This window comes from Lichenostomus cassidix, chromosome Z, assembly GCF_008360975.1.
Source record: "Lichenostomus cassidix isolate B80296 chromosome Z, HeHo_3.0, whole genome shotgun sequence".
In the NCBI taxonomy this organism is placed as follows: Eukaryota; Metazoa; Chordata; class Aves; order Passeriformes; family Meliphagidae; genus Lichenostomus; species Lichenostomus cassidix.
This window is the reverse complement of record NC_139511.1, coordinates 17,374,834-17,394,492: the sequence shown is the minus strand read 5'-3', so window position 1 is coordinate 17,394,492 and position 19,659 is coordinate 17,374,834. Positions and strand designations below refer to the sequence as shown.

Genomic DNA, 19,659 nt, shown 5'->3' with positions numbered 1-19,659 from the left:
CTCAGGGTGAAGAGCTTTTGCTGATAGCCACCTTAAACCTCCCCTGGCTCAGCATCAAGCCCTGTCATTGGTCACAAGAGTGGAGAGATCAGTGTTTTTCCTGGAGCCCTGTCACTGGTCACAAGAGTGCAGAGATCAGTGTTTGCCCCTCTGCTTCTCCTCATGATGTTCAAGGCCACAATAAGGCCTCCCCTCAGTCTCCTTCTCTCTAGGCTGTTTAGGACATAAAGCAAGCAGAATAAGGCCTAACAGCCTTAGTGATCCCTCAGGGGGAATAACAATAACAATAATCATCTAATGAGAGGCTATAAACTCTATTACTTTGGAAAGTTTTGACAAGCTTTTACTTACTTTGACCATGAAGCAGGCAGGGGTCAGTGGGGACATCCTGAAGAAAACAGTGTCATGAACTGGTAGGGTCATATTGATAGATTTTTTCAATGACTCATTTATATCTCAGGTTTTACTTCAGTCTTGATAAACAAGTCTTACAGCTCACATGGGGTATGCTGAATTTCTTTGTGAGCAATTGCCCAAGGATAATATTGGCTATTTACTGGAATGATGTTGCAGAAAAGTGCTAAATTTCACCAACATTCTCATGAGCTTTTCACTTCAAAAGTTATCTAAAACAGAAATGGAAATATTTGAGGCTTGTGTTACAAATAAAATCTTAGCATCTGTGATGACAAGTGTCTGGGGCAGCTGGGGAGCATTTGAAGGGGATGCCTGAAGGAATTAATTTGTTGACTGTTGCCTAGTGAGGAGAAGCAGAAAGGCCATCATGACATGACAGACATGTGAAGACTGGACTGGGACAGACAGATGGCAGAGCCCTGTGCCTATTCCGGGTGACATCTGATGGCCTGAGGTGAATTCAGATGTGTTAGGTGGTTCACTGACTTGGAAAAAGAAGAATTTGACAAGGTATTTTAATTAAAACAAAACTCAGGGTAGCTAAAATGTATCAAAACTCAGCTGCTTACAATCAGCAGATAGATGCCCTGCAGAAAGCCAAATACTGCTTCCTAAATCTCCTAAATTATTAAATATCATAGAATTGATTGGCATCTATGTCTTTCTGTTCTACATATTGGAGCATGTGCAAGGAGTTTTCTTTTGCATTCAATACTAAGTGATCCTCACTAATTTTGGATAGTTCAATTATCTTGCTTGGAGCAGAAGCTCCATAACTTCCACAACTTTCCAATGGTACTAGGGACTGCATCTGCTGAGGGACTGGGGAGGGAATCCTAGGGCATCAGCCCCTCCCCACAGAGACCCAGAGCATCCTGAAATATACTTTGTGAATTTTGTGGATATCGAGACAATTCACTACTGTGTGTGTGAGATGTTCTAGAGTTTGCAGTTATGTATCTTGGGGCTATTTTGATAAACCCTTCTCCAGTTTTGTGGATTTTGGCTCAGACTGTCTGTACACCTCACACACACCCTCAGTTGCTACCAGCCCCTGCCAGGCAGGAACGATGTACAGGACTGCAAGCCTAAAAACATCCCTAATAAACTGAAACCAGTCTTTGAAATGGTTAATTGATGGATGTAATTGTGCAAAGCTCCAGGAAATATTAGCCATGGGCCTGGTGTTTGGGATGTTCAACATCAATAGACATGCTCCTTGACTGAAGGTTTGGTGGTTGTGCACGTTGAATCTTCACCACTGCATGTTCCTGGTGGATCCTGCAGGATGAAACTTGCTGGGGCAGAGGATGAATCACTGCAGCTGCTTTCTTGCCTAGGGTCAGTTAGTCAAGAGTAGCCATTGAGTGAGCAAAGCAGGAGCTGAGGGGCTGCTCAACAGCAGCCAGTGATAAACTCATTACAAGACAGTGATCTGCAGCAGTTTTTGGAAAGTGATGGTGTGTCTAGGCCAGTTCCCTCAGGTGGACTTTGAACAGGCTACTGCCAGCACTCATCACAATCTGAATAGCTCAACTGTAAGCTCTTTCTGGAGCCTGCTGTTTCAGCTCATATGTATAAATATGTACCTCACCTGTTTGCAGTTCTGTTTGCATTTTATAATGTCACATCATTGATCAGCCCACCATGAAACTGCAGTTATCCCAATGATTCTGGAACAAAAAAAAGGATATGAAACCAAACCACTGAGCTTCTATAAAGCAGGAAACTGAACTCATGGGAGTTCAACTTCTAATGCCAGTGAAACCAAATAAATATTTCAAGTATTTTTTTCCATCTGTGTAGGACCTGGGGCCCAGCAGAGTATCAGAATAAATGTAATTTCTACAACCCAATCACACTTATTGTTTCCCAAGGTGAGATAAGGCTTGTGGACAAAAGTTACATTTCAGTAGATCTGATGTAGCTAGGAGAGGCAAGTGTTCAGGCAGATGAGCTGGTTTCTGGGGTAATGCAGTAGGCCAAGTGATGTGGCAGATGCTGAGAGAGAAGATCCAGGCAGTAGAAGAGTTTAGCTTTTATATCTTTCTTTTGGTGCGCTCCCATGGTTTGCAGATGCAACCAGTTGAGGTTTTTTATTTCCCCAAGGGAAAACCTGGTCCAGAACTCCCCATGCATGCTGTGACCCTACTCTCTCATGCACCAAAGCCAAGTCATGATGGGCAGATTTTAGTTCCCTGCTTGCGCCAACTCCAAAGCTTGCTTGCCCTCTCCCTCCCAGGGCCACTTGTGCCTGTGACAAGAGTCTTCCTGCTTCCCTGACTAAATCCAGGTTTTCTTTTGAGCTTGGCCTAGATGGTGAGTACCATAAGCTTTTAGTTTGACCCCTCTGGAGTACACCAAGGATGTACAAGAAGTACAAAAGCCTGACCTTCCAGATAATGGAAATCCAGACATGCAGCAACCAAAACAGGGTTGATTGGGTTGGAGTGTCTCTTTCTTATCTCAAACTCTTACTCCCCATGGCTGTTCTTGTGACTGATCCAAGGAGAAGTGTGACCCCATAAATGCCCCCTTTTTAAACACAACAAGAAGTCCCTTGTTTCATTGTCTTGCTCATCCACAGCACCTGTGGGGTGCTGTCCAACAGTTTGATGTGGATTGCAGATCTGATAGGTTTTTCTTCAAAGATACGTCACCAAAGCTGAGTGGACTACAGTGGGCATGTTTGCCTTGGCCAGGCTGAGATGTGCTCAGCACATAATACAGAGCAGAGCTTGTAACATGTGGCAGGCATACTCCACCACGTCACACCACGTGCACCTGTGGAAGCAAATACAAGGAGTGATGGGCAAACTAAATAGCATAATGCAAAGGAATACTGTAGGAGTGAAATTTTGCTTTTGCTGCTGAAGGAAGACAGCCTTGTGATGCACTCCACCAGGGCAAGCAGCTGTGCTGGAACAGCTGTCACAGTGCATTTCCCTGTGTGCTTTATCCTGGTGGAAACACAATTCAGCAAAGGGATGGAGCTACTAATGAGAGAGATGAGAGCTATGAACAAACAGATGCATGATGATTTCCACTGTATTTGCTTTTTATCTTTAATATTCCCTGTGCACTGTGGTCAATAGAAACTGATTTAGGATGCCAAAGAATAAAGAAAAAGCTTGTCTAAATTATTTCCCATTCAGAAATTCACAGCCAAAAATCTTGTGTCTCCAAATATGACCTAGGTTCTGTTGAAGTATACGAGCTAACAGAAATCATGGAGATGTCTTTTGGAAAGAGTTGTTTCAAGGAAAATCAGAGATATCAAACAAAAACTTGGCAGCCTTTGTGTCAGCAGATGAAAAGTTTTCAAAATTATGTAATGAACAGCATGAAAATGAGAAATGAGTGGTGTGAACAGCAGATTACTGGTACTGATAGGTTGGCTGGAACAACAGAAACAAAATTTGAAAGTGTATAAAAATTGATGAGGTCGTTGTGAAAGTAAAAAATCCCACAGGCTTGTACTTGGAACAAACAAGAGATTTGGTATAATTGGTGCATGATGTAAGGACCTTGGGACTTGAAGGAGAGCAAGGATAGGAAGCATCCCCAGTACAGAGGAGCAACTCCTCTAAATCAGAAGCAGAAAACAGCAGCTCAGGCTGGACCCTTGCCAGACCGTCACAGGCAAGCTGACGGATGGAGCCTGGAAGACTTTACCAGAGTGACAGAAGCTGCAAGCAGATGCTGCAGCCACAGAGTGTTTCAGGGCTAATTGTACTAGTTTTGACAGGCTTGCTAATAGCTGTATTTCCGAGCTTCCTGAGGGAGCAAAGGACAGGGCAGGAGGTGGACCTGGTAGTTAACTCATAAACCATCCATCCTTTGGGAAAGGAGCCTTGGAAGAAGGGGAGCCTCTGCCTTGAGCCAGAGCTTGGAAGCAAGAGAGCTCTGCTTGGGTGACCCTGGCACCTGCTGGCCCTGGGATGCCATTTCCCTCCTCACTGCCGGGTCTTAGAAAGACAGTAATGATTTTGGACACAGATAGATGTGGGATGAAAAAATGTTTTGGGTTACCCATGACATTGTAACTGCACTTTCCTACCTGCTGGATCCGGCTGGGGAGGAGGGCATGGGGCAGAGCCCCCAGGGACTTAGGTGGTGACCAGACCTCCTCCTGGGGTCAGGCAGTGATGATGAGAGGTGATGACTGCTCCAGCTGGCTGGGGTACACTGCTGCTAGCGAGAGACCTCGCTCACACAAGAGGTCTTGGTGGCTCTTGATGTGTGCCAGGTTAGGTGACACTGTGGCCAAGGCTGCCCAGAGGGAACCTGCTCTAAGGCAGGCAGAGGAGGGCAGCTGGGAGCTGGCAGCAGCACCCTGCCACAGATGCACATCAGCAGGCAAGGGGACCTGGGGGAAGGCTCAGCGCCCTGTGGCCTGATGCTGCCTTGCATTTAAGGAGGTTGCATGGACTGATACTCGCTGCAAAGACCTCAAGCTCCAACAACAACCCTCTGCTTGTGGGTTGAAAGACGTTAAAATGTTTCAAACTTCCTACTGAAAAGAAAATTAACGAGAAGCAGAGTCATGAGTCTGAAGCTTTCCTATCCAGTGGCACAAGCCTTTTCCTAGATTCACCCAAAATCCCACACGAAGTAGCTGGTCTTTGCTCTCAACTCAAACTCTGAACCTTCACCTAAACCTCATCTCTACCTGGGTACAGCCTCCATGTGCAAACTTCATTTGCAAAATTTTGTTCCTCTGACTCTATTGTTTTTTTAACTATTTAAATTAACTGTTCTTTAATATTTTTAACTATTTTTTTCTAGAGATGTAAGAGGACTTAATAGGTCTTAGAAAGGTATTGCTTTGGTACCTTTTTCCTTTTTTTTTTTTTTTTTTGCTATAGAATATAAAAAGAAATTCCAAAACTAAAGTCAAGACCCAAAATCAGGACTCTGAAATTCCGCAGATGGCATCAGTAGATCAACTTTGTTCCTAAGGAACTCTGGTAACAGTCTTTCCTGTTTCTATATGGGAAATACAGAGAAAATCAAAACAGGACTTGCACATGTAAGACATTTCTTGCAGTTTTTCGGTATAAATGAGTTCTTAATCAAATATAAGTTCCCAGACTTTTCCTGCTTCATAATTTCTTATTATTGTTTCTCTTGGAGCTTGCTACTTATATTCAGTTTTTCTTGTAAAGCTGTACTGTGGCTGAACTAAGTGAACAGCTGTGTCAGACATAAACCCCACAAAGAGCCAGAACATGTCTGTGGTTACTCTTCCAAATTTTTACAGAGGAAATATATCATTGAAAAGCTAACTGGTAATTTTATTTATCTCAGTGGTTGTTTGGGTTTTTTTCCCATTTTTCTCAATGCAATTTGTTTGAGTTTATTAGCCAACATCTGCCTTTTTGTCTTGTGTTATTTACAGAGAAAGCAATCAGTGCAATTTCTGTGCTCTTTGTTGGAAAAAGCACTGTTTCTGATCTCAGCAGCCACTGCTGACTGATCTATTGATGCCCATTTAGTAAGTACATTAAAATATTTTTAAAATGTATTTTTGGAAAACTTCGGTGAATGAGTCATGGAGTTAATGTATCACCAACTGTAATTGAGAGAGGCTCTGTACAGAACTGCTTATTAGAGCAGCAAGATGACAGCCATTGATACAGGAGGATTTTAAAGATCTCATTTGTTCAGTCTTACTGCTGCAGTGCATAGTTACATTGAGGAGGGATAGGTTTGAAACACAGTGTCCTAATTCCCCCTGGGCTCAACATTCTGCTTAGACATGGAGGAATGTACAATGAGCACATGCTTGGTCCTGTAAAGTTTGATTCAAATGTCAAGCAGAAGACAGCCAAATTACATGGTAGGTAAAACGTCATCATAGAAACATGAGTAAAAAGTGGATTACTCACTAGCCTGAGTAGTGAGAGAGTGGTGAGGGAAATATATCTGAGCACCACTTTTTCTATCTCTTGTCCTGGCTGTAGGTGTTTGCCTTCACCAGGCATCTGCTTGCTGTTAGCCATCAAAGGTAGTTAGCAATCCTTTGCTTTTGCCATCTGTGCAGAAGCTTGTCTTTGCTCAGGAACTAGCAGGGCTCATTGATAGAGCTTTAAACTACATGCGCCAGGGAAGGGGACAATGTCAGGCTTGCCTTTTACAGGCTGTGGATGAGATACCAAGGTTAGAAGGTCAGGGTGCAGGTGAGGGCCCTCAGCCAGTGGACCTGAGATGTGCTGGCCACACTGGAGCACAACTGACATCTCATGGAGACAAGCCTGAGGTAACAGAAGCCAAGAACACCAGTGAAATATCTCAATGAAATTAAGGGGTGTTCCTCCAAGAAGGTAACATGAGCTGACAGCTCAGCTGAGGTGCCTTTATACCACTGTGCACAGTGTGGGCAACAAACAGGAGGAGCTGGAAGCCACTGTGCTGCTGTGACATTATGAACTTGTTGCCATTACTGAAACTTGGTGGGACAAATCTCATTACTGGAGTGCAACTATGGATGGCTACAGGCTGTTCAAGGAAAGTAAGGGTCGAGGGGTTGTCCTTTATATCTGGAGGTGGTTTGAGAGTGAAGTGCTGTCTCTCAAGAATAGGTGTGAGCAGGTTGAAAGCCTGTGGGTAAGGATCAGACACTGAGACAACAAAGAGAACGCCATGGCTGGCACATACTACATGCTGCTCAACCAAGGGGAGCCTTAGACAAAGCCTTCTTGCTCCAGCTGCAGGAGGCATTGTGCTCACAGGCTCTTGCCCTGTTGAGGACCTTAAACCACCCTGACACCGGCTGGGCAAGTAACATGGCAAGCGGTGGGCAGTTCAGGAGACTCCTGTAGTGCATGAAGGGAATTTCTTAAGCCCGGTAATAGCTCTAGCAGAGGGGATGTGATACTGGACCTGTTGGTCACCAGCACAAGTTAATTGGGGCCATCAAGATTGTAGGCAGCTAGGCAGCAGGGATCATGCACTGGTGGGGTTCACAGTCCTGAGGGATATGGGTCAGGCAGAGAGTAAAATCAGAGTCATGAATTTTAGGAAAGCAAACTTCCAAGTAGTAGTCAACAGAACCTCCTGGGAATCTGCTCTGAGGAAGAAGGGATCAAAAGAAGTCTGGCAGATCTCTAAGGACACTTTCTATGGAGCACAAGAACTAGCAATCCCCAGGAGGAAAAGGTTAGGCAAGGAGAGCAAGAGACTAGCATGGGTTAGTCAGGACCTGCTGGTCAAACTAAAGGGCAAGAAAAAAATCCACAGCCAGTGGAAGCAAGGACAGGTATCCATGGAAGATTGTAGGGTTGATTGTCCAGTTGTGTAGGAATGGGGTGAGGAAAGCAAAGGCAAAGCTGGAGCTGAACTTCACAAGGTCACAAAGAACTACATGAAGAGCTTCTACAGGTGTGTCAGCCAGAAAAGGAAGGTCAAAGAAAGCATTTACCCCCTTGATAAGCAAGGCTGGCAAACTGGTAACTAGGATGAAGAGAAGGCTGAGGTGCTCAAAATTTTTTGCCTTAGCCCTGACTGGCAGTCTCTCTTCCCACACCTCTCAAGTGGATGGACTGTAAAATGCAGCTGGGGGAGCCAGGTGCCTCAGAGAGAATCAGGTTTGTGACCACCTGAGGAACCCAGTCACCTTATAGGACCTGATGAGATGCATCCCAGAGTCCTGAGGGAATTGACCGATGTAGTTGCCAGCCAATCTCCATGATATTCAAAAAGTCTTGTCAGTAAGAAAATGAAAAAGTAAGTCCAGCTTTCCTGTATTTGCACAGCCCCTTACACTGCTTAGGGCTGCATCTACCCTTGAGCAAGTAATTGCTGGAAATTCCATGCTTGTGTGTCGCTGTTGAGCAGCTAGCAGAGTAATGAAAGCACCGGTTCTCAGTGGCAAGAAGGAATGACCTTTATTGTTTTGATTTCATCACATATATAGAGTTCTCAAAAGTCACCCAGATTGGTCAGTCAGAAGCCTTCCCCCAGGCCTGATTGGCCAGGCCTGCACTGTCCAAGCTCTGGGACACTGTTCCAACAACACCCAAACTTTATCTTTATTTACAAAACACAAGAGGAGTTCCCGTGGGAAAAACCTGTGCTAGCCACACTTGTGTTTCTGTGCCATCAGGCTTTTCCTAGAGTTTTGTGACTACTCTCTTCTGCCTTCGTGTGATTTTGAAGAGTAGCCCTCTTTTCATAACTCCTGAATGACTGCTATAAATTAACTATTTGGCTATTTGCAGGAGGATTGTGGCATGCTGCACAATGAAGCTGCATGTTACATTTTTGAGAGGCTACACCACTGTACATTCATCAAATTCTCCACAGACTGGAAAATAATCTTCTATTACTCCCACAAACAAGAGTGGAAAGTTGTCAGCTTCTTTACTTCAAGAAACCCCTACTTTGCCTTGCTTTGCTCTCACAATTGCTCTGTGTGAGTCCTTGAGGTCTGCATTGTGAGACCTTCCTTTCTGCATCAATGGCACTTCATTGCTATCACTGAAGTACAATTTAGGGTAAAGGCCATTTAGTCAATGCAGCTATTCATTTGGAAGAAGTTTAACGCTGGCATTTTCTGTGCTTGGTACTGCCAAGTGCCATGCTCCCTGATCCTGATTAGCAAAGCATTTAAACTTACACATAAATCTCTCTATCAGTGCTCACATTGATTTCAGTGGAGCCAATTACACATTTAAACTTTCAAAAGAGGCTGAAATTATTAGGCTGGGAGTGAGAGCACTCTGTCTCTGGAGAGTTAATGAATATGTAAAATTAATCTTCTTAGAAAAAGCAACCAACCTCACCCCCAATTAAAAAGGGAGTTAATGATCTTTGCTTTCATACCTGTGGTAAATCAGACAAATTGGGAACAAGTGTACAATACATGGAGAGCAGAAACTTATGTCAAACTTACAGTGACATAATCATCCCATCTGGAAATTATAAGAGGTTTTCTTTTAAACCACTATTTTTTTAGAAGAACCTTATTCTACTTACAATTAAGATTTAAAACTAAGCAACCATTTAAACATCATAGCTGGTAATTTGAGGTCATCATGTGAATGCATTTTCCTATGTCAATGCTAATTTATTTCTGAAACAAAAAAAAAAGAAAAAGATTACTATTATAAGAAGGATCTGTTTTCTTCGGGGTTTCTCTTGAAGTACAGACAAAAATAGGGCTGAAATCTAAACTGAAATTGCCAGGCATGGATTCTGAATTGTAGGTTTCTTTGTAAATGAAATGATCCAAATTCAGACTAGCCTGAAAACATAGATTCTTCATCTGAATTGGATATTGGCACTTGCATTAATTAAAATCAAATGTGCAAGAAGCATTTGACTTCTGATGGAGCCTTGGTGATTTCCCTCTACCTTCCTGTGAACAAGAAATGCATAACTTGGGCAGGCATATGCCAGCAAATAAATGCTGTGTGTGCTAACTTGTGTGAACTAACTAGATATCTGTATGCAAGTGGATGTTACGGACTCCCATTTTATGTAGTGGCAGATTAAGTATTTGGCAAGCACATTAGGTGCCTATTTTTAAATATTTATCCCTGTGTTTATTTTTCTTTCAAATACCGCTGCAGTAACAAGTTACTTGTACTTAACCAGTGCTTTTGTATCTTTCTCCAGTAGACTAAAACCAGACAGTAGATATAAAGAGAAATCATGATAAGAGGCAAAAAAAAATTCCATTCCCTAAAAAGGCAACAAAAATGAAGCTTTTCTGTATTTGCACAGCCCCTTACACTGCTTAGGGCTGCAGCTATCTCCTAGTAATCATTTATCCTACACCAGTTAGACAAAATGTACTGTACAAATGGGTTGCAGTGCACTGTGTCTGCAGGTGAGAGAGGGAACAGATGCAGGGGGATGCTGTGACATGCACTTCCCAAAGAATCAGGTGTTGTCAGTGACTGTCTGCTCCTGGCATCTTCCTGGGGGTCTATGGGAGAGGTCTTCAGGAACCTCATAAAGCAGATCTATACCTACTCTTTGCCTTGAGGCCGTGGTGAATGTCCATGCAGATGATTTTTTTCCATTGGAGAGAATACTTCTGAAAAGGCAACAAGGGAGGTTCTGGGAAGCAACCCCAGGGTGTCTTGGTAGAGTGGGATGGTTCAGGCAGGATTTGGGAGGGAAGGGTATGCCTCAAATGCCAGCAATGCATTTAACATCAGGGTGACTGCTGAAGTTAATGAGTTATCCAAGTATTTACATGTGCATGGAAACTTACAAGCTCTGTGGTCAAGTGAGATGAGATAAAAGAAAAAGTATAGGCTCTGGAGATTCTAAAAAGGATAAGTGTGATGTGCTGCTGGGTAAAGGGCTAGCTTGACACAGACCCTGACAGCACTTATGACATACTGGGTGATGAGAATTGGTATCAGAAATGACGTTTGTCTAATATACATTGACACTAGGTTAGAAGGATCATTTTTTTAATTGTCTTTGGGACAGTGTTTCAGACATGGGTGTCCTAGTTTGTCTACTTATTTTGTTTTGTGGTGTTTAGTGTTTTTAAAATTTATTTTTATTTTTAAATTTTCATTTTTTGTATTACTTGTTTCTGGCATTGCATTTCAGGTTTCTGTGACTCTTGTATTCCATTCTACTCTTCTGATCTTGGTTTTATGTCTTAGTAGAGCCTCCAGAACCACTCTTATGTTTCACTGTAATTTATTTACTGTTGCCTCATCTTTCTACATGTTGTTTCTTTTGCACTTTTTTTTCCCTTCTTGTGTACTTTTAGCTTGTCATCGTACCCTTTCATTTTTATTTAGAAGGCTGTTTTAGGCCATACTCCAGAGAGTAATTTTAAACTAATCTGGGACTGCTGGTATGTTTTAATGTTGCTTTATATTTAGCAATTTTTTGAATCAGCAGTCTTGTACATGTTAGTTTTACTACTTAAGAGTGTTCTTCTAGTTTTATTCTTTTAAATAAGAAATGCTTTGAAGTTTTTAGCTGCAATGTCTTCTTTTATGTATTTTTTTAAAATCTAAATGAAAAGTTTTGATCTACAAAAGAACTAAATATTCCTGCAAAATATTTCTGTGTGCAAATTCTCTTCTCAATCAAATTGTCTATCTACAGCTATCAGTTCCAGAGGGTACTACTTAATATACTGCTTTACACTGATAAAATAACACCTTGCCTTAAAAATTCCAATAATTTAAAATTTGAGATTAAATACAATGAGAGGCACATGATGTTACATTTGTGTGAGTATAGTGGAATATCAAAAGGTTAAATGATTTACCAGATGAGTGGCAGCCTAAGCCTCCTGACCTGGTCCCATAACTACCATTCCTTGCTAAATAAGTATTTTTTCCAGGGATGCAAAAGCAAAGCCTCTGACATTTATTATTCTGATGTATGTCTGTTCCCAGGACATTACATTTCTGTGGATACATCTTACGAGGGTGAGAAAGCAGTGCTGTCTAGCCCTGACCTGTACTCCGAGGAATGGAGCTGTGTCAGACTGATTTATCAGATAGCAACAACTTCAGACACCTCACCTGATCCCGCCAGGCTCAACCTGTACGTGAGGCAGGAAGGAGAAAGTTTTGATCGTTTGCTGTGGTCAGCCAAGGAGCCATCCGACAGCTGGCTCATAGCTAGCTTAGATCTAATGAACAGCACAAAGAAGTATAAGGTAAGCCCCAGTTTAGAAGATGCCACAGGCTTTCTGGTGCATATGTTGGGGTGTACAGGCTGCTTTTTAATATATGCAAACTTATTTTGAGGCCTATTCTTGGCTTTCATTTCTAAGGCTGGCAGCAAGAGCCAGCTGAGCCCCCTAGCATCCTTGAGCAGAGCTGGCATGGGGCGGTGTCTGACCAGCAGCTATGTGGAGCAGCTCATGGGACACATGGCCAGCTGAGCCCTGCAGTGAGGATGCCTCACCTCCTGGTATCCCTGTGGAGCTGCTGGTGCCACGTGGCAGATATGGGAACTCCTGGGTCGGCAGCTGCACTCACTTATTCTTGCCCTCTGTGTCTTTCTGGAAGGAGTCAAATGCTGACAGAAGAGTATTTCTATCCAGAAACCATTATCTTGCATCACTCACAATAACATCTTGCACAACCACAGCTGAGGAATATGGAATTCCATACTCTTAAGTGAAGTGTGGGAATTTGTTGCCTTGTCTCATTGTCCTTCAGCATATCTTCTGTGCTCGAGGAAGAGCACTGGCTCCATCTTAAATGCATTCTGCCAAGCTCTTTCAGCAAAAGCACATCTGACTGTAAGGATGATGGTTCCCCAAGATACATTTAATTTGTTCTCCTGTCTATCCTGTTTAAATATTCAATGTACTAATGAAACTCTAAAATTGACAGTTTGGTTTATATTGTCCAGCTTGTACTGGAAGGTGAAATGGGACAAGATAAATCCACCAGTATAGCAGTTTTTGAAATCAAAATAACTTCTGGATATTGCATTGGTAAGTACTCTTCTGCTCAACCCTCATATTCTCTGCACAGAAGAAATACCTTGTTGGCAGTTTTAAAACTGGGTGGAAGGTTTTGGTTTAGAAAAAAAGGCAATGGCTTTTTCCTGATTGAAAAGCACCCTGCCATATTCAATACAGATAATTTTTAAGCTAAGATTGCACACACTAGTTTTTCATTTTACTTTTAAATGTGGTTTTTTTCCACCTATCTCTGTGATATATATAGACATATTCTATACAATAATTAATTCCAAAGATATTTATTGTTCAAGCAGGAACAAGTGTTATAGTTAAAAAAAACCTTTGCACTGCTTCAAATACTAGACATAACAGCTGCAACATTATTTCTGCTCTCTGCCTGCTCATGGCTTCATTACAGTGGCATCTTGATGCTGCAGAGTCAAAACTCTGCTGATATATATTTACACTTACTGCTATTTCCTCATGACATTTGCTAAAAACTGCTAGTGAAGTTTAAAAATTCCAGTGTCTAGGAGGCTGGGAGGTCTTCCCATTTCTGGAGAGCTTTCGTGGAGTCCAACCAAGCTGTCACAGTTCTTTGGCTCTGTGAAGGAAACAAAGTGGGTGCATTTCTGTTACGAAATACTAATCATGCTTTGCTTCTGGCCATCCCTGATTTACAAGTGAAAGTTCTGCTTTGACTATTTAATTTAAAGTCTGCTTTATTTGGCTCTAAATTGCAGCAGTCCTGTACTGGCAAATGATGAAAAGACAGATTGGTCCAAAGAGGATGGAACTGAAAATTTCATCAAAAATTTATCAAAAATGATGTATAGGTTTGCTTCTATTTATTATGAGCTCTTAAGTGCTGTGTCCAGTTTTATAAATATTCCAGTGTTATCTGCACTGCCATATGTAAAGCGAGGCTAGTGCTCAGCAATTTGCTCTTCCTATTTCTGTAATGGAAATGTGTGCACTCAGCTGGTGGTGTCTGCAATTGCAGAATGTGACTTCGAAGAAAATCATCTTTGTGGATATGTGAACCGCTGGAATCCTAACGTCAACTGGTTTGTTGGTGGTGGGAACATTCGGAATTCTCAGTCTATCCTGCCCAAAGACCACACACTTAACAGTGCACTGGGTAAGCAACAAATGTAGAGCAGAAATACAGTGGAAAAATCTGAGTATGTGATTCATGTATGACTCTCATACTGCAAGTTGTTATTATTATGTGAGTTCTTTCCATTGTGGGGTTGGGGTGGGGATCGTAAGAGTGATTTATGGGAAAAAAACGGGATTAGAAAGAGGTTGGGGGATTTTGCAGAAGTTCTCACAAAATTGCCTGTAATCTTTATAATAAGGTTGTTATGCTCTTTGCTGGGATTCAAAAGTACTCAGAGATAAGGGTAAAATTTTGAATGGGAGAGGTGAAAAATTCAACATTGTGTGTATTCTAAAATTGTGGGCCACAATAAATTTTAGATTCTTGTACTCCTGCTCTGTACATCTGTCAGGGGTTTTCTTTCCAGTGGCTATTGAGAAAATTGAGTAGGAAAACCAAGGCATTAAAATTTGCTTGGAGAAGCCTGGGTTAAATTGTAGTTTAGAAGTTTTGTTTCGTTCGGTCAAATGTGGTGCTGTTAATACAGCCCCTCAGAGGCATAATGCTGGAAAGAATTACTGGAATTTCAGCACTTGCCTTGTATGAAATGCTTGTCCTGGACACCTTGCTGAGGGAAGAGTTTATTACACAGCCGTGAAGAAGGGTTGGGGGATAACTTCACCTTTGCACAAAGTACCACAGCAGGTGATGGTCAGGACATCTGCTGCTGCACTCTGTGTGTCCTGGACAGCATGATGCTTGTGGCAGTGCAAGGAATCACATAATGAGCTGCAGGGTTGATCCTCTTTCCTTAACTCATGCCGCTGTGCCTTTTTATTTATTTCACAATTGTGTGAGTTGAGTACTGAGTGTCACTCCATCACTGCGTCACTCACCAGCACCAAAATGCTAGTAAAATTTTGATGGGAGTTTAACCCACCACAACCTTAACAGGAGACAGTGAATCAACCTATTAAATAAGTACTGTGACAGGAAATGCTCCCAGCTGGGAGAGATCTATTTTCTTTTAGTCACAGTATTTCTGTCACACCAAGCCCTCATTGCTGACCATTTACTGAGACCTCAAGAAGCCTAAAGTCACGGAAGAGCCTTCTTTTTGCAAAAATTGATCTGTGAAGGTGCATCATCCAGGCAGATTGTAGCTAAGCTATGAAATGTGCTAAAACTGCAGAACAAAAGTGAAGCTGAGAACTTCGCAGGCAAGTGTTGCTGAAGTCACCAGTCCCCTGGCAGTGGGCAAGCTGGAGGAGACCCACAGCCAAGCAAGTCCTGTCCCCTTCTTCCTCTGAATGAAGTGAGAAGTGACATCTAAAGGTCTGAGACCGCTGTGTCCTAATTAATGTGGTGGTGCCTGTCCAAACCTAACGGCACAATTTGCAGTGTTCAACCTGAAGTACCCCACCAGTCTGACATTTTAGTCTCCTCCAAGTTTTCTACTTGTGAAAAAACATTTTTTGTTCATCATATGCTGTTTGATGCTGTGTTTCTGGGGGTGCAGAAGAAGAAAAACTACAGATGCACAGCATGTTTGTGAACATGGATATGTTTAAATTGAGATAGCATTCCCAAAATCGAGGTATTAGAAGCCATACCATTTGAAAATCCTGGAGTTCATATTGGCTCGTATTCATGACAGGAAGGTACTCTCCTCATGTGTAACGTATTTTTCTGTTTATTAACATCTCCCAAAAGTCTTCTTTAAGGATTTTACAAAAAACCCTCCTGTCTATGCAGTAAAAATAAAACATTTATAATCCAAATTCTAGATAGACTGAGCAGAAATGTATTGATTAAAAGCTATTTGACAATAATATGATATATTAAATTAACTGTTGTGTGAAACATGAGAAAACACATAGCTTATAACCTTGTTCATTTACCTGGGTTGCTTCAGTAAAAGTTTCATTTGGAAAAGACTAAATACTATACTGAGCTGTTGGGAGGCAGGGAATTTACACAGTTCTTGCACATTTTTCCATTTATGAATGGCTTCCAAAATTTAGAGTTTATTATTTTTCAAATATAAATATATATATTGTTTATAGGAATAATAAAGTCTTAAGAAAAGAAAGAGATGAGACTATTTTGCCAGTGGTATCTTAGCCCAATATTTTTGGGTTGCATATAGGAGGAAAGGAGAGGAAAAAACAAACCTTTTAGAATTACTAAAATTTCCTAGGAAGCAACCATTGTTGGCCAGGTCATAGAGATCTATGTCTGGTCCGTGTTCATCTCCTGATACTTCTTGTAGGTGGTGTTCTTGAAAGAGTGTCCTTATACCAATTTTTTTTTCTGCTCATAGGTCACTACATGTATGTGGACTCTGTTTATGTCAAACATTTCCAGGAAGTGGCCCAGCTAATCTCACCAAGGACCACGGCCCCAATATCTGGCTGCTTATCTTTTTATTATCAACTTAAGCAGGAAAGCAGCATTGTTTTTACTGTTTACTTAAGAGACATGAGTGGTTTTTATGAAGAGATCTGGAAAACTGACAGTGCACTGAATGCAGACTGGGCACTAGCAGAAGTTGACTTCAATGCACCGTATCCCATGGAGGTAAAGCAATCCTTCCTGTACTTCCAGCTGTGACTTCCAAGTTTCCTCAGACAGTGCCAACTCAGGCTAATCCGGGAACATGACAGGAACCATCCAATATCTGAAATGTGCTGTAAAGATGGTGGCAATTTGTGGTTTCCTTCGTCCTCTGCATAAGGATCAAGGAAGGATCACTTTCCATACTTGTGCTTGATTTTGAAGCCAGGGTACTTTGGGAGGCTGTGGTAGAGTCTGATTAATGTGAGATTTTTGAGTTGTGACTAATATCAGTGTTCTCTCAGTTCCTTGCGTGCTTCTCACTGCAGAAGAAAAGTTTAAAACAATATGTGAGGTCTACTCTCCACCGTACTAAGATCCTGCAGTTCATGAGAGAAAGTCCAAACTTGGGTCCTAACAATACAGTAGTCCTTAGATATGAAAGACAGCTCTTGATGGTTATTATAATGACTTTTGAGAGTATCAGAAAAAAAAAAAGAACTTCTTTTCCCTAGTGTTTACTAAAAAAATACCCAAAACTTAGAAAATTGAAATAAACAGTGTATGTGTATTGTATATATACATATATACTTACATGTATATTTTACACACATATATGTAATTTTTATATATATGCACATATGTACTCTCTCTCCAGACATATATACTTCTAATACTAGGATTATGAATAAATTTTACTTGCTTTAATTCTATCTAAGTTATTTGCTAATTCATCATAAGCCTGCAGATTTCCAGAAATTATTAGGGGTAAAGCTAATCTTCATGAGATATTATATAGCCCTTTTATACTCTATAAAATCAGTTATCATCAATTTAAATCATCAGACTTCAAGGGAAAGGAAGGCAGCCCTGAAAAGGCTTCATAATACTGAATAATAAGTGAATTACTGATTCAGTATATACAAATTAAAAGGGGAAAATCAGTCCTAGCACTATCGATGAAAATTTATTAATGATCACTTAGAGCTTGGCAACATTGTGCTTAGTTTTTTGGAAATATCCTCTCATTTCTTGGTGGCATTCAAAAATCCATACAGGGTGTTGGAAACTATACTGGAATAAACAGCAAAACACAGTATGTTGCACCACTGGGTGAATGCAAAAGGTACCCTTGTGTTCAGCAGGGTATGCAACTTCAGCACACTCAGTTAAAAAAAGATTTTAAAAAATTAAAATACGTTTTAAAATGTCATCCAAGAGGGAGATGCAGATAATTAAAAGTATGGAGAAGTTACATTTATGAAATTGCAGTTTTCAGCCCTTATTTAAAAAAGATTGAAGTAGAATATGGTAGAGGTTCTTAAGAATCATGAAGGACACAGTAAAGATTCCCTTTTTCTCAAAATTTACATTGCTATTCCAAATTCTTAGTTACCATCTAACAGCTTTAAAATAAAATAAACAGAGGGTTTTTAAATTTATGACACAACTGTAGAACTCACTTCCACAATGTACAGTAGATACCATTATTAACATCAATTTAAAAACTGATTAGGAAAATTATTGGGAAAGAAAAAATCCATCAGGAATATAATGCAAGGGAAGAAGAAGCCTATCATTGTATTCAGTTCTTTCAGTAGGTTCTCTCTGCTGGAAAAAAGACACTGGGCTAGACTGACCTTTAATCTGCTCAAGGAATTTTTATGTAATACAAGACAGTAATTATTTTAGAGACCATTTTATAAAAATAATATCAAAACTTGCATATAAATTCTTCAGTTGCTTCAAGAGGTCTTCCTGTGTTTCATATGGCTAAAGGACATTGGTCAGGATTCTTTCACTGCTTCTCCTAGTTTGCCTCCCATCCTTACACAAAACATCACAGGCATTGCTTTCACTGAAAAGAATCTCACTCTGAAAACATTTGTTCTTATTTCCTTGTTTTGTCCCTGGGGGTTGGCTTGTGACTGAGGCCTCTTCTCAAAGTTTTCCTGTATCTCAGAGCTTTGATACTTAAGAGAAATTTTAAGACACTTCCTCAAGAGTTATAGATTGTCCTTCACTTACTTGAGGAAATTATGTCCCCTGGGAATGACCAAGTACAAATATTGTTTGATCTTTGTGGTAAACAAAACGCAGCAATAGCTTTTCTGGTTCTTAAATAAATTCTGTACAGGAAATCTTCCCTGACAGATAATGCCAAGTCACAGGTTTCAGTGTCTGAGGATGTTTACAGAAAACTGTAAAATTTAATGTTTTGATAGCAGAGTAATGAACACAGGGGGTTTTTACCTCTTGATCCAGACAGATCCTATATAAAATTGAAATTCTAGTCAGTACAGTCTGATGATTTTAAATAGTGGCTTTGTATAATACAATGGCAGAGGCCTTACTTGCATCTTAAAAACTGGTGCTTCATGAAGCAGAAGAGCTATGTTCCCTTTGGTTTTTCCTTGACCTTGAGTAAGCAAAGATCTAGTGCCAAGGTCAGGCTCTGATTTATATCCCTAGTAAGTGATATAATTTAATTTGTCCCAACACTTGCAGCACTATATGGGATGTGCTGGATGTTCTGTGTTTCAATGGTATGCATCAAAATTATTGCTGAGTATATGGCAGATGAATAACAACTTATTATAATTTCTAGGTAATATTTGAAGTTGCTTTCAATAGCGCTAAGGGAGGTTATGTTACCCTTGATGACATTTCGTTCTCTCCGGTTTACTGCAGCAATCAGACAGGTATGATGAACTCTTACTGCTATTTACCTCCTTTGTTTCCCCCTTTGCCTTATCCCTCAGAACTGTCTGTCAGTATTTGCAATATTTGGTGCTACCTTCTCAAGTGATCAGCGCCATTGGGCTCCTCTTCCTTCAGAAGATGTAACAGCAGATAACACCAAAGCCATTAATTTTTTTCAGAAACAAGTCATTAATGCTTCCTTTCCAAACACCTTGCCTCAGGGTTCTGCATCTGGAGAGCTGGACTGAATGCATCAGTATTTGCAACACTGTGGTTTTGAGAAATTACCACTTGCAGGCCTGTCACAAAAAGAGAGGGTGGATTTTACCAGGTGTGATGGTAGGAGGAAGAAAATGTCCTGGGCTTTTCATTAATGCCATTGTAGGCATTCTTCATGCCACATGCCCCGAGGCACTCTTCAGAGCCAAAACATGAGCCTTGCCTTCCTGTCTTCATACTTTCAGGAGGTATTACT

The 19,659-nt window shown here is 41.0% G+C and overlaps 1 protein-coding gene across 2 annotated transcripts in view; it reads left to right on the top strand.

The window, feature by feature from the left end:
* Positions 1-19,659, top strand: part of MAMDC2 (MAM domain containing 2) — a 56,474-nt gene that overhangs the window by 17,045 nt on the left and 19,770 nt on the right. For both annotated transcript variants that reach the window (XM_085042299.1, XM_085042300.1), the window contains exons 3-7: positions 11,799-12,064; positions 12,769-12,853; positions 13,827-13,964; positions 16,249-16,505; positions 19,090-19,183. In XM_085042299.1, the coding sequence (XP_084898425.1) occupies positions 11,799-12,064; positions 12,769-12,853; positions 13,827-13,964; positions 16,249-16,505; positions 19,090-19,183 (840 nt within the window). The remainder of the gene's footprint in view (positions 1-11,798; positions 12,065-12,768; positions 12,854-13,826; positions 13,965-16,248; positions 16,506-19,089; positions 19,184-19,659) is intronic.